General features: G+C 37.2%; 1 protein-coding gene across 6 annotated transcripts in view; it reads right to left on the minus strand.

Annotated features, from left to right (window-relative positions):
- The window catches only part of LOC145511643 (uncharacterized), a 274,218-nt gene that overhangs the window by 145,745 nt on the left and 113,012 nt on the right, over window positions 1–15,461 (minus strand). For all 6 annotated transcript variants that reach the window (XM_081505244.1, XM_081505243.1, XM_081505240.1 and 3 more), the window contains exons 2-3: window positions 14,053–14,080; window positions 8,233–8,315 (exon numbers count right to left, since the gene is read on the minus strand). In XM_081505244.1, the coding sequence (XP_081361370.1) occupies window positions 14,064–14,080 (17 nt within the window). In that variant the 3' untranslated portion in view covers window positions 8,233–8,315; window positions 14,053–14,063. The remainder of the gene's footprint in view (window positions 1–8,232; window positions 8,316–14,052; window positions 14,081–15,461) is intronic.

Here is a 15,461-nt window from a genome sequence, read left to right on the forward strand (position 1 = left end):
TTGAAATAAATTATTAAGTTTAAAAATAATACAGTTTAATTTTTTAAAATAAATTTTAAACTATTTCAGGATATATCCTACACTTACAAGATTGAAAGTGATACATATGAGTTATGAGGTTTGACTCTTTAATTTATCTGTATGTTCAAAACTTTCTACAAAGGCTATGGATTAAAACCTTATAGCAAAGTAAGTGAATTTTTATAAATTCATAACATAAGGAAAATTTTTCTTAAAATAACAAAAGCAGAAACCATAAAGAAGATTAAAATTACATAAAAATCAAAAAGTCTCCATTTTATACTATAAATTATTAGTTTGGAGGTTATGTTAAAAGGGAAAAATCTTTTTCTTTTAAAGATATATATTGTAATATTTATGGATTAAATGATACAATGCATGGGATTTCTTCAACATACTCAGAAGTTGGGAATAGATAAGGTAAAAGAATTGAGGAGAGGGATTAGTCATGAGCTGATAGTTGTTGAAGCTGGGCAATAACAAATAGTTTTTATGTATGTGTGTTAGCTCTACATTTCTGTATGTGTTTTAAAGTTCACATCATATAAAAATTATAATACAGTAAACGAAAGTGATAGAGAACCACAAACTGTGGAAAATAGTTCCACAGTTGAACAAGAAATGAACAAGAAATTAAATAAATTCTTAGTATATAATGAACTTATAAATCAATTAAAACTATTAACTATTAACTTGGCAAGTACATGAACTGACAATCCACCAAAGCAAAAGACAAAATGACAATGACAAAAAAGCATATTAAAATAATTGTATCTTATATAATAAAACATATGTCTAAAAATTGAAGAAATTTTATTTAAAGTGAGATGAAATTTCTCAACTAATAATACTGTTTCAAAAATGACAAAAATTTATTTCTGACTTGAGTGAAATGGTAATTTAAGCCAGTGCCATACTGTTTTGATTACTGTAGATTTTTAGTATAGTATAAAGTCAGGAAGCATGATTACCTTTCAGCTCCATTCTTCTTTCTCAAGGTGGTTTTGGCTACTTGGGTTCTTTCATGTTTCCAAACAAATCAAAAATTTTTTTGTTCTAAGTCCAAAAAATGCCATTGATGATTTTATGGAGATGGCACTGAATCTGTACATTGTCTTGTATAATATGGTCATTTTAACAATATTGACTCTTCTAATCAAATAATACAGTATATCTCTCCATCTGTTTGTGTCATCTTCAATTTTTTCAGTCAGTGTCTTATAGTTTTCAGATTACAGATATCTTTTGCCTCCTTAGGTAGGTTTATTCCTAGGTTTTTGTTTTTTTTTTTTTGATATAATGGTAAATGGAACTATTTCCTTAATTTTGCTTTCTGATATTTCATTGTTAACACACAGAAATGTAAAAGATTTCTGTATACTAATTTTGTATCCTGAAATTTCACTGAATTCACTGATGAGCTCTAGTAGTTTTCCAGTGGCATCTTTAAGATTTTCTGTGTATACTGTCATGTCATCTGCCAACAGTGACAGTTTTACTTCTTCTTTTCCAATTTGGATTTCTTCTATTTCATTTTCTTCTCTGATTGCTGTGGCTAGGATTTCCAAAACTATGTTGAATAAAGGTGGCAAAAATGGACACCTTTGTCTTTTTCCTGATCTCAGAGGGAATGCTTTGAGCTTTTCATCATTGAGTATGATGTTAGTTCAGGGCTCATCATATACAGTGTTTATCATTTGAGGTATGTTCCCTCTATGCCTACTTTCTGGAGAGTTTTTGTCATAAATTGATGTTGAATTTATCAAAAGCTTTTTCTGCATCTATTGAGATGATCATTTTATTCTTCAACTTGCTAATGTGGTATGTAACAGTGATTGATTTCCAGATATGGAAAAAAAATCGTTGCATGCCTAGGATAAATTCCATTTGATTATGTTATATAATCCTTTTAATATATTGTTGGATTCAGTTTGCTAGAAATCAAAACAGTATGGTACGGGAACAAAGACACACAGATCAACAGAACAGGATAGAAAGCTCAGAAATAAACCAGTGCACTATGGTCAATTGATCTATAACAAAGGAGGCAAGAATATATAATGGAGAAAAGACAGTCTCTTCGATAAGTGGTGCTGGGAAAACTGAACAGCTGTATGTATAAGAATGAAAGTAGAACATTCCCTAACAACATACACAAAAATAAATTCAAAATAGATTAAAGACATAAGTGTAAGACCACATACTATAAAACTCCTAGAGGAAAACAGGCAGAACACTCTATGACATAAATCGCAATAAGATCTTTTTTGATCCACCTCCTAGAATAATGGAAACAAAAGCAAAAATAAACAAATGTAACCTAATTAAACTTAAAAGCTCTTGCACAGCAAAGGAAACCATAAACAAAATGAAAAGACAACCCATGGAGTGGGAGAAAATATTTGTAAATGATGCAACTGGCAAGGAATTAACTTTCAAAATATTCAAACAACTTATAGAGCTCAATATTAAAATAACAGAAGGCCCAATAAAAAAATGGGCATGGGGCTGCCCTGATGACTCAGTGGTAAAGAATTTGCCTGCCAATGCAGGAGACACGGGTTCCATGCCTTGTCCAGGAATATCGCACATGTCATGCAGCAACTAAGCCTGTGTGCCACAACTATTGAGCGTGTGCTCTAGAGCCCAGGAACTGCAACTACTGAAGCCCATGCAACCTGCAAGGAGTTCAAATCAGTCACTCCTAAAGGAAATCAATCCTGAATATTCATTGGAAGGACTGATGCTGAAGCTGAAGCTCCAGTATTTTGGCCACTTGATGCGAAGGGCTGACTCATTAGAAAAGCCCCTGATGTTGGGAAAGAGTGAAGGCAGGAGGAGAAGGGGTCGACAGAGGATGAGATGGTTGGATGGCATCACGGACTCAATGGAGATGAGTTTGAGCAAGCTCCGGGAGTTGGTGATGGACAGGGAAGCCTGGTGTGCTGCAGTCCATGGGGTCACAAAGAGTCAGACATAACTGAGCAACTGAACTGAATTGAACACACCCTAGAGCCTGCTCTGCAACAAAAGAAGCCACTGCAATGAGAATCCCACGTACCACAACTAGAGTGTAGCCCCACTCGCCACAACTAGAGAAAAGCTGCACAGCAACAAAGACCCAGAACAGCCAAAAATAAACAAATAAATAAAATCACTTTAAAAAATGGGCAGAAGACCTACCTAAATAGACATTTCTCCAAAGGAGATATACAGATGACCAATATGAATATGAAAAGATGCTCAACATCACTAATTATTAGAGAAATGCACATCAAAACTACAATAAGATATCATCTAATACCAGTCAGAATGGCCATCACCAAAATGTTGAAAAATCTGTAAATCAACTATATTAAAATAATTTATTTTTTAGAAAGTCTACAAGTAATAAATGCTAGAAAGGGTGCAGAGAAAAGGAAACCCAACCGCACTGTTGACAGGAATATAAATTGGTGCCGTCATTATGGAAAATAGTATGGAGGTAATTAAAAAACTAAAAACAGAGCTACCATATGATCCAGTCTGCTTCTGGGCATATATCCCAAAAAAATTAAGACTCTAATTTAAAAAGCTACATGCATCCCAGTGTTCATAGCAACACTATATTCAATGGCCAAGACATGGAATGTTCAACCTAAATGTTCATCAACAGTTGAAGGGATAAAGAAAATGTGATGTACATACACAATAGAATATTACTTAACCATAAAAAAGAATGAAGTAATGCCATCTGCAACAACATGGATGGATCTAGAGATTATCATACTAAGTGAAGTAAGTCAGAGAAAGACAAATACCATGTGATATCACTTAGATGTGGAATCTAAAATATGACATAAATGAGCTTATCTATGAAACAGAAACAGATCCACAGACATAGAGAACAGCCTTGTGATTGCTGTGGTGGGAGGGAAAGATTGGGAGTTTGGCATTAGCAGATGCAAACTATTATGTATAGAATGGATAAACAACAAGATCCTACAGTATACCACAGGGAAGTATATTCAACATCCTGTGATAAATCATATTAAGAATATGAAAAAGAACACATACGCATACATACATGGATCACTGTGCTATACACCTGAAACTAACACAGCATTATAAATCAACTACAATTAAAAATGGCAATTTGAAATACTACTGATGAGTGTGTACACCATCACAAACTTTCTGGTAATATTTATTTATAATATTAACATTTTACTTACCCTTAGACCCAGCAATTTCTAAGAACATAAACTAAGAAAATAGTCACAAATGTGCACAAAAACTTATTCAAAGAAATATATGAAAGTGATATTTACCATAAAGAAAGAGATGTAAATAACCTGCATGTATACAGATAGGGGCATTAAGTCACTATGGTAAATGTATCAATGGAATTTTCTTCATCCTTTCATTTCCTCACTTACTCACTTTTTCAAAAATAATTTAAGCAAGGGCCATACACTGGTTAGGCACTGGGAATGCAATAATGAATAAAGATACATTCTATGCTTCAAGGAGAGTCACAGGATAGGGAAAAGCTGGGGCTGGGGAGTGGCAGCTACTTGCTACAGTAATCCAGGAAGCCTCACTCAGGAGATGAAAAAGGTGAGACCTGTAAAATAAAATCAGGCATGCAATGACCTGGAGAAAGATAATTCCAAATCATTAAAATATTTCTGTAAAGAATCTAGAAAAATGGTACTGATGAACCTATTTGCAGGGCAGGACAGAAATAAGACGCCGAGAGAACAGACTGTGGACACAGCTGGGGAAAGAGAGGGTGGGATAAACTGAGAGAGTAGCATTGAAACATATACATTACTGTATGTAAAATAGATTATCTAGTGGGAAGTTGCTGTGTAACACAGGGAGCTCAACTTGGTACTCCGTGATAACCCAGAGGGGTGGGATGGGGTGGGGGCTGGGAGGTTTAAGAGGAAGGGAACATATATATACCTATGGCTGATTCACATTGTTCTATGAGAGAAACTTACACAACATTGTAAAGCAATTATCCTCCAATTAAAAATAAAATGGCAACCCACTCCAGTATTCCTGCCTGGAGAACTCCATGGACAGAGAAGCCTGGTGGGTCACAGGCCATGGGTTACAAAGAGATGGAAATGACTGAGTGATTAACACTTAAAAATAAAAATAATAATTCCATAAAGAATATTTAAAACACAGAGAAATGTTTATGTTAAAACAACTGGGGAATGAGCAAGTGTCAAAATCATATGTAACATAGTTATAATATCTATAAATATGTATATCACACATATAATTGGAACGATAGATATCAAAATTTTAACAGTAGCTATTTTGAGTGTGGAAAATGTGATTTTTCTTTTCTTTTTATTTATCACTGATTTGTAAGTTTTCTATTATAAGAAAATTTATTTTTATAACGTGTCTTACTTTATAATACGAAAATAACTAATTTAAAAAGATTAATTAAGAGACTTTGCACTTATGAAATTACGGTTTCAAAATTAGGTACTCTGGACTTGAAGGTGAGCCAAGTATTATAATTACCTTCCTTAAATGTTGAGTGCATGGTATATTTAGAGAAACAAAGACAATGATTCAGATAAGTAACCACACAAATTGCAAGGGAACTCCCACTAAGATTGACAGGCATGTTTTACCTGGGTGATTTTTACTGGAATATTGTACTTGTACAATATCCTCATTTATTGAGGATACACTGTATCATTAATACCAAGGCACTATATCAAGTAGGAGAGATCACGTGACAATGCAGCCAGGGTTTCTATAACCGTGAAACTTGTATTCTAATTTTTATCATCAGAGGATGATAAATTTGTTAAATTTGTGGGTCAATAATTTTATTAACATTCATTCAACAAATATTTATAAAGTGCCTACTATGTCAAGTAACAAGGATACAACAGTGAACAAATATTCCATATTTATCTCAGTTTACACAAATTTCAAATAAGGAAAAAAGATAACTTACACATAATATAACTGTTATTTACCTAAATTTTAAGACTGAACAGTCCATAAAGGTGTAATACGTAAGAAAATGATTTCCATATTTCTTTCTGTATAGTAAGCCTTAGCCAAATACTAGTGAAAGTATTTTCCATTTTTCTGACTTCTAAAATAGTAGTGTTGACCACTACTCTCTTATAGGATAAGAAAATAATAATATTCTTTTTCACTAGAGACAGTAGAAGAACATTCAAGTTGAAATGTTAATAGAACACCAAAATCAATTGCTGCACGTTTTTCTTATTGTAATTCCCTGGGTAAGCCTCATTCTCCTGAGGGCTGCCAAGGAAGACAACTAATAGAGCTAAGCGACTTGCAGAATGTTGCAAATGCTAGATGGTGATTGACTGGAGAAGCCATGATGTATAATTTATCCAAGTGGCAAGCAGCTTGAGCAAGCTCTAATGTAATTTTGGGCTTAATTATTTGGAAAAAAGGTAAATGGCACATGAATGAAATCCATAAATGATACAAACCTGCGAGTTATAAATGCCTATGAGAGGCGGAAATAGTGCAAAGGTGTAGAGAAGTAGCACGTATCAGGAGGCAACAGTCCAGAGAAGCTCCGCTTGGAAATATGCAGGAGATACCAAGGACGGATGCTGTCTGCTGCGCCGGTCAACTGGAAAACTGTTTCTAAAGGTTTGCAAACTGCATATGCACTCTGTACACATATTGCTGCACTGTATATACTTTCATAGTCAAGATTTGTAACCTTCTGATATGGTTCTTTATTTAAAGGGTCTAGAGCTGAATGGATTTCAATAATGCAACAGGTATGCTAATTTAACTAGGACCCTGGAACAGAGATAGTAGTTAGCTGGAGTAAATTAAAGGGATTTGTAAAGTAATACACCTGGTATCATTGTATTTTACCTTTAGAAATGCAAACATGGTGATGATTGCAGGTGCATGGTTCAAATCTGCTTCTAAAACTCACCACTATCCTAGAGAAAGACACACAGCAACAGTACTCTCAAATTCTTCATTTTCTTTCAATCTAATTCTCCTGCAAAGTATTTTTTTCTGAGACTGTTACACAATTTTATAAGCAGGCCAGTTTCAAGTCTTTCTACACATGTGGGTCTGGGATTAGTCATGAGGCACTTATTTTCTAGTAAGAAGTATAAGAACCCCCACCAGCTTGTGGTGATTTCTTCTCCAATCATGGTCAACCACACAGCGAGGTGAGAATTCAGAGTATATTTTTTTCTACAGTTTTCTCTATTAAAAATAGCTTTTTTCCTACAACAGTGATATATGTAAATATTAGTATTAATGTGCACACTATGTTTTAAAAGGATATTAAACAAAATGAAAATATAAAAAAATGTGTTGGCCCCTAGTTACAATGAATGTTCTTCTGTATCCTTCAGCTCTTAGCTTCAGTGTTAATCACTTACTTGTTCTAACTTCACATCAAACTCCCTGGAACTTTTCCTGGTGTTAGAATCTCACAAGACAGACTTTCAGGATCTTGATGGTCAAATCTCTCTCTTATCTGCACCATGCTTCCTCTTCCGAAGCTTTCAGCTTCCTTCTCTTATGTTTTCAGAGCTGGTGTTGGTGAGAACTTTTACTGCTTCACTGACCATCATTTCCCCATTTCCCTCTTTCCTCTCCTGGGGAAGTTAGCAAATCACCTTTATGTCTCACAAGGATTAGCAGAAGTTGGCAAAGAAAAAAAAATGTGTATATGTGTGTATATAGATATATTTTCCACGTGTGACAAATACTATCTTGAAAATTAATCACCTGCTTCTTTTCCTTCCCAGATACTCATTCTTACCTTCTCTCTTTGGGGACTGGCCTCATTCTACGATAGAGTCCATCACCTTTCAAACCAGTCCCAGCTCAGACAAATCTGCTGAAATTGATTTGTATCTAAAAACTTGAAGTTTAAATAGGGCTGTATTAATAAATGTTTAACAGTTGGTTCTGGGTGGGAGGAGCAGAGGTAGGGAGAGGCCTGACTTGTGGCAGTTTCCATTTCTGGGGTGTAAATACTTCCACTCTGTCTGGTTTCAAGCTTCCAGTGTGATGCCAATGTATGCAGGATTGGAAAGAAATGATGACCCATGTGAACCAGTGTAGACAGCGTCCAACACACCACTGGAACACTTAGCTTATTAGACCAACTTTTAAATGTAAATGTATTACATAGCACGTAACAAGTTTCAAAGCAGAGAATTTACTTACCTCATATGGCTACCCAGCCGTAAGTTTTGGAGCCCTCACTTCCATTCCTGGTCCTTGCTTCCTGAAATGGCTATATGGATTACCTGAGTACAAAGTGAGATACATATCTCCTATATCAATTCTGAATGCAAAACCACTGGAAATTGTTTTCTAGACCTAACACAGGTTAATACTATTAGGTACTATATATATCAAATCTATTACCTTGCCACATGAACGCATTAAGCAGCACCTCTCTTCATCCTCACAATTAGCTGGATTACAACTGTCCCATTGCTAAGATTATTTCAAATTAAAGCAATGTGTTTGAAAAATATACACCCAGGAATAATCCTGAGTTGAAGGAAGTGGATAAATTGTGGGAGGAAAATTGCCTGATTAGCAAATAAGAGTCCTCAGGTTGTGTTTTCTGATGTTCAATATTAATAGCATAATCATGTACAACAAATTTTCCTTTGAGACAAATGAAGTCATTCAAAATCATTCAAACAATTTTGATATTCATAATTTGTCATTTATAGCTCAAAATCTTTCTCTTCCATAAAGACATTCCACCACATCCTATGCAAAAAGGCCTTGTTTCATCACCCAGGTGATAAACTCTTGGAGCACGTGGCAGGCCAGATATATTTTGTATCCTCCACAAAAATGCAACATTTAGTAGCTTATTAACTGATCATTTTATGAATTTTAGCTAAATCTGAAGGGTTCTGACTGAAACTAGTGATTCTCTTAATCCATAGATAGGCTTTCTCTAGTTTTTCTAAACTAAAAGTTACGACATATATGAGAACAATAATTTTTTCTAATTTACACATTTCTTTATATGCAAAGTCGTAAAAATCACAGATCACAGTTAGTCATTTGTTAACACAAGACAGTATTTCCTGAAAAGAAAGGAAGTTATACTACAACCATAGAAACCCTGGACTAGGTAATGCCTGTGTTGGTCGCTCAGTCATGTTCGACTCTTTGCGATCCTATGGACTGCAGCCCACTAACCTCTGCTACCCATGGAATTTTCCAGGCAAGAATATTGAAGTAGCTTGCCATGCCCTTCTCCAGAGGATCTTCCCAACCCAGGGATTGAACCAGTGTCTCCTGCATGGCAGGCAGATTCTTTACTTTCTGAGGCACCAGGGAAGCCTGGACTAGGTAGAATTCTAGTCATTTATTGCTGTGTAACAAATCATCCCCAAACTTAAGGATGAGGAGCAACAATACTTATTTTGTCTCTCAGAGTTCAGCTAGGTGGTTCCAGTTGGGGATATGGCTGATATCAGATGATGGCTGGCATTCAGACAGCCTTTCGGATGGAGACTGGCTGAGCAGCTCTCTGCCTGCTTATAGTCATAGGACTTCACCATGTGGTCTCAATACAAGGTCTTCTCAGCAGAGTAGCCATGTCTCTTACATGGTGGCTCAGTGAGTATGGCTGGTGAGTGCCTTAAAATAAACTGGGAGAAGCTGCATGAATTTTCCTTACCGAATCTCAGAGACCACACAAACTCAAAGCTGCCATGTTCATTTAGTTAAGGCAGTCTCAAAGGAAAGGGAAATAGACTCCACCTCTAATGGCTTACCAATTTAACTTAAAAAAATAACTGACATGCAATAAGCTGATCACGATGGTGTGATCACTCACCAAGAGCCAGGCATCCTGGAATGTGAAGTCAAGTGGGCCTTAGGAAGCATCACTATGAACAAAGCTAGTGAGGTGATGTAATTCCAGTTGAGCTATTTCAAATCCTGAAAGGTGATGCTGTGAAAGTGCTGCACTCAATATGACAGCAAATATGAAAAACTCAGCAGTGGCCACAGGACTGGAAAAGGTCAGTTTCCATTCCAATCCCAGAGAAAAGCAATGCCAAAGAACGCTCAAACTACCGCACAATTGCACTCATCTCACACGCTAGTAAAGTAATGCTCAAAATTCTCCAAGCCAGGCTTCAGCAATACGTGAACCGTGAACTTCCAGATGTTCAAGCTGGATTTAGAAAAGGCAGAGGAACCAGAGATCACATTGCCAACATCCGATGGATCATCGAAAAAGCAAGAGAGTTCCAGAAAAACATCTATTTCCGCTTTATTGACTATGCCAAAGCCTTTGACTGTGTGGATCACAATAAACTGTGGAAAATTCTGAAAGAGATGGGCATGCCAGACCACCTGACCTGACTTTTGAGAAACCTGTATGCAGGTCAGAAAGCAACAGTTAGAACTGGACATGGAACAACAGACTTGTTCCAAATAGGAAAAGGAGTACGTCAAGGCTGTATATTGTCACCCTGCTTTTTTTAACTAATATGCAGAATACATCATGCGAAATGCCAGGCTGGATGAAGTACAGCTGGAATCAAGATTGCTGGGAGAAATATCAGTAACCTCAGATATGCGGATGACACCACCCTTATGGCAGAAAGTGAAGAAGAACTAAGGGGCCTCTTCATGAAAGTGAAAGAGGAGAGTGAAAAAGTTGGCTTAAAGCTCAACATTCAGAAAACTAAGATCATGGCATCTGGTCCCATCACTTCATGGAAGATAGATGGGGAAGAAAAACTAAGGGGCCTCTTGATGAAAATGAAAGAGGAGAGTGAAAAAGTTGGCTTAAAGCTCAACATTCAGAAAACTAAGATCATGGCATCTGGTCCCATCACTTCATGGCAGATAGATGGGGAAACAGTAGAAACAGTGGCTGACTTTATTTTTCTGGGCTCCAAAATTACTGCAGATGGTGATTGCAGCCATGAAATTAAAAGACGCTTACTCCTTGGAAGGAAAGTTATGACCAACCTAGATAGCATATTAAAAAGCAGAGACATCACTTTGCCAACAAAGGTCTATCTAGTCAAGGCTATGGTTTTTCCAGTGGTCATGTATGGATGTGAGAGTTGGACTATAAAGAAAGCTGAGCACCAAAGAATTGATGTTTTTGAACTGTGGTGTTGGAGAAGACTCTTGCGAGTCCCTTGGACTGCAAGAAGATCCAACCCATCCATCCTAAAGGAGATCAGCCCTCGGTGTTCATTGGAAGGACTGATGTTGAAGCTGAAACTCCAATACTTTGGCCACCTGATGCGAAGATCTGACTCATTTGAAAAGACCCTGATACTGGGAAAGATTGAGGGCAGGAGGAGAAGGGGACAACAGAGGATGAGATGGTTGGATGGCATCATCGACTCGATGGACATGGGTTTGAGTGGACTCTGGGAGTTGGTGATGGACAGGGAGGGAGGCCTGACATGCTGCGGTTCATGGGGTCGCAAAGAGTTGGACATGACTGAGCGACTGAGTTGGACATGACTGAGAGACTGTGTGGATCACAATAAACTGTGGAAAATTCTGAAAGAGATGGGAATACCAGACCATCTGACCTGTCTCTTGAGAAACCTGTATGCAGGTCAGGAAGCAACAGTTAAAACTGGACATGGAACAATAGACTGGTTCCAAATAGGAAAAGGAGTACGACAAGGCTGTATATTGTCACCCTGCTTATTTAACTTCTATGCAGAGTACATCATGAGAAACGCTGGGCTGGAAGAAACACAAGCTGGAATCAAGATTGCCAGGAGAAATATCAATAACCTCAGATACGCAGATGACACCATCCTTATGGCAGAAAGTGAAGAAGAACTAAAAAGCCTCTTGATGAAAGTGAAAGAGGAGAGTGAAAAAGCTGGCTTAAAGCTCAATGTTCCGAAAACTAAGATTATGGCATCTGGTCCCATCACTTCATGGCAAATAGATGGGGAAACAGTGGAAACAGTGTCAGACTTTATTTTTTTGGGCTCCAGAATCACTGTTGATGGTGATTGCAGCCATGAAATTAAAAGACACTTACTCCTTGGAAGGAAGGTTATGGCCAACCTAGATAGCATATTTAAAAGCAGAGACATTACTTTGCCAACAAAAGTCTGTCTAGTCAAGGCTATGGTTTTTCCAGTGGTCACGTACGGATGTGAGAGTTGGACGGTAAAGAAAGCTGAGTGCAGAAGAATTGATGCTTTTGAACTGTGATGTTGGAGAAGACTCTTGAGAGTCCCTTGGACTGCAAGGAGACCCAACCAGTCCATCCTAAAGGAGATCAATCCTGGGTGTTCATTGGAAGGACTGATGTTGAAGCTGAGACTCCAATACTTTGGCCACCTCATGCGAAAAGTTGACTCATTGGAAAAGACCCTAATGCTGGGTAGGATTGGGGGCGGGAGGAGAGGGGGATGACAGAGGATGAGATGGTTGGTTGGCATCATCGACTCGATGGACATGGGTTTGGGTAGACTCCGGGAGTTGGTGATGGACACAGAGGCCTGGCATGCTGCAATTCATGGGGTCGCAAAGAGTCGGACACGACTGAGCAACTGAGCTGAACTGAACTGAGCAACTGAACTGAACTGAACTGAACTGAGCGACTGAACTGAACTGAACAAGCTGATATGAACTATCTGATGTTTTGACAAATGTATAAACCCATGACACAATCACTAGAACCAAGGTAATGAACTTACCCATCACTCCTAAAAGTTTTCTCATACCCTTTGGTAATAATCCTTCCTTATCTTCTTCCCCAAATAACAAGCAATTATTTTCTGCCTGCTTTCTGGCACTAATGACTAGTTTGCATTTTCTGGATTTTATATAAATTGAATTCTACATGATGTGCTCTTTGTCTGGCTTCTTTTCCTCAGCATATTTATTTTGAGATTCGTTCATGTTGTTGTGCATCTTAACAGTTCCCCCATAATGTTGTACGTGTGAATAGTTATTCCTTTGTATGGATATTCTACAATTTGTTTAGCCCTTCAGATGTTATGATATTTGGGTTGTTTCCAACTTGGGGCTATTACAAACAAAGCTGCTGTGAACAACTGTGTACAAGTTTTGGCATGCATGTGCATTTTCATTTCTCTGGGATAAACGCCCAGGAGTATGATTGCTGGGTTGTATGGTAAGTGTATGCTTAGCTTTTTTAAGACTGCCATTGAATAGTATGGCACTCTGGAAAATATTCCAGAGTGGCTGTACAATTTTACATTCCCATCAGCAGTGTACAAATAATCCAGTTTCTCTGTATTCTCACCAGCATTTTATGCTATCACTACTTTTTAATTTTAGCCATTCTGATAGATGTGCTCACTGCAGTTTTAATTTGCATTTCCCTAATGATGTTAGACATCTTTTCATGTGCCCATTTGCCATCTGTATACCTTCTTCAATGAAATGTCTATTTATATCTTTTGCACATTTTGAATTGGATTTTTCTTTTTTACTGTTGAGTTTTTGATAGTTCCTTATAAAACATACACAAGTCAACTGTCAGGTCAGTTATCTTTAAAAGAGCTTAAATAAGAAAAAAAAATCATGAAATAGCTATTTCTGGTGTTTTATTTGCATATGGTCTCACTCTCTTTCTTCCTTAAGAAATTTCTTTAGCATATCTTGTAGTACTGGTGTGTGGGTCATTTTGTTTGTCTGAAACATCTTTATTTTTGAAAGTTATTTTTTCTGGGTATGGAATTTTAGGTTGAAGGTTTTTTTTTTTTTTTTTTTTTGGTCTTTCAAAGAGTAAAGAGTACTGTCTTCTCACGTGCATTGTTTCCAAAGAAGGATCTGCTGTCATCCTAATCTTTTTTCCTCTGTTCAATATGCTTTTGTAATCAGGCTGCTTTTAAGATTATTTTATCACCAGTTTTGAGCAATTTGACTATGATATATCTTAGTGTGATGTGTCACATGCCCATCTCTAATCCAATCTCTGGCAAAGGAGAAAAGAATTATGATAAAAGATTTAAACTATGATTCATCTCCTGGGGATATGCTCACCTTCTTTGAGCCTATTTTTGCATGACACCTGCAAAAGAAAACAGTTTTGTTAGCAAGTAAAAGACATAAGAAAAATTTGGGAAATTAAAGACCTGAAAAGCTTGAGTATATCAAGGAACAGGATAGATATCAATTAAAAGATCTTAACTTCTAAATGTACACAGCATGAAATAAAATAGAATCATCCTGGGTATGACATACTTGTTTAGTTGGCTTGGGATCAGAGTTATGATAGTGTATGTAAATAAATATCTTAGGTGTCCGGGAAAAATTAGGCCTGTGTAGGAAAGGAGTTCACTCTTCCTGTGTAATGACAGTGGTACTCAGTTGACAGGGTTTGCACAAAAATCTTTACCTACTGCAAGAAAAGAGCTTTATGGCATTTGGTAGATGACAGTTGTGGAGTAGGTGAGACTATACTAGAGCAAAGCAAGGGGCAGCATTATAATCTCAAACCAAAGCCTTAAAGAGACACCCTGACCTTCTTCAGTTCCTCAAATGGTGCCAGTAGACAAGATGAGCACTATATCCTTGGTCCACTCTTCTGTTTGTCCCTAGAAATTCATCCAAGAACTATCATCTGATAGTTCCAAGGTTCACTGCATTTAAAAACCCTGTCTTAGCCAGCAAAAAGCAGAATTCTTCACAAATGTGGGAGTTTCATAGTCAGATCCATCATCATAATCTAACAAAGCTAGTGATTCATATCAAAGTCTTAATTATACGTCCTCATAGTAGTAACATCACAAGAAAATAAGGGCATAAGAGAACACCACAAAACACCATTCATTACTTTGCTCATTTCATTTTTGAGAGAATTATCTAAAGGGGGGTAGCAAGTACCAAGAAAGATTGGACAGTTCCCAATATGACTAGGAATGATGTTTCACCAAGGAACTGTGCTCCTATACAAGAACTTAGAATGGAGTCATTTGAAAACACCCTGATGCTGGGAAAGATTGAAGGTGGGAGGAGAAGGGGACGACAGAGGAGGAGATGGTTGGATGGCATCACTGACTCAATGAACAGGAGTTTGAGTAAGCTCCGGGAGATGGTGATGGACAGGGAGGCCTGGCATACTGCAGTCCATAGGGTCGAAAAGAGTTGGACACAACTGAGTGACTGAACTACACTGAACTGAAAATGGAGTCATAATTCTTACATTCATGTTCTTCCAGTATTTGAATATGGTTTGATAGGAAGTGGGAAATTTTATAATTTTGCTAAAGTTATTCTCAAACTAGCATAGCAGGAGTCCATTTATTCCATACACTTTCAGGAATAAATAACATATATAAACCTGTTTGGTGGCCCCATCAGTAGGGACTTCTCTGCCTACAGATGATATGACACATCTCTCAGTTAACTCTGAAATCCAAATGTAAAATCCGGCCTTTAAGGACATTGCC

The sequence above is a fragment of the Giraffa tippelskirchi genome, chromosome 6 (genome assembly GCF_054371585.1).
Source record: "Giraffa tippelskirchi isolate mGirTip1 chromosome 6, T2T-mGirTip1v1.2.pri, whole genome shotgun sequence".
Classification (NCBI taxonomy): domain Eukaryota; kingdom Metazoa; phylum Chordata; class Mammalia; order Artiodactyla; family Giraffidae; genus Giraffa; species Giraffa tippelskirchi.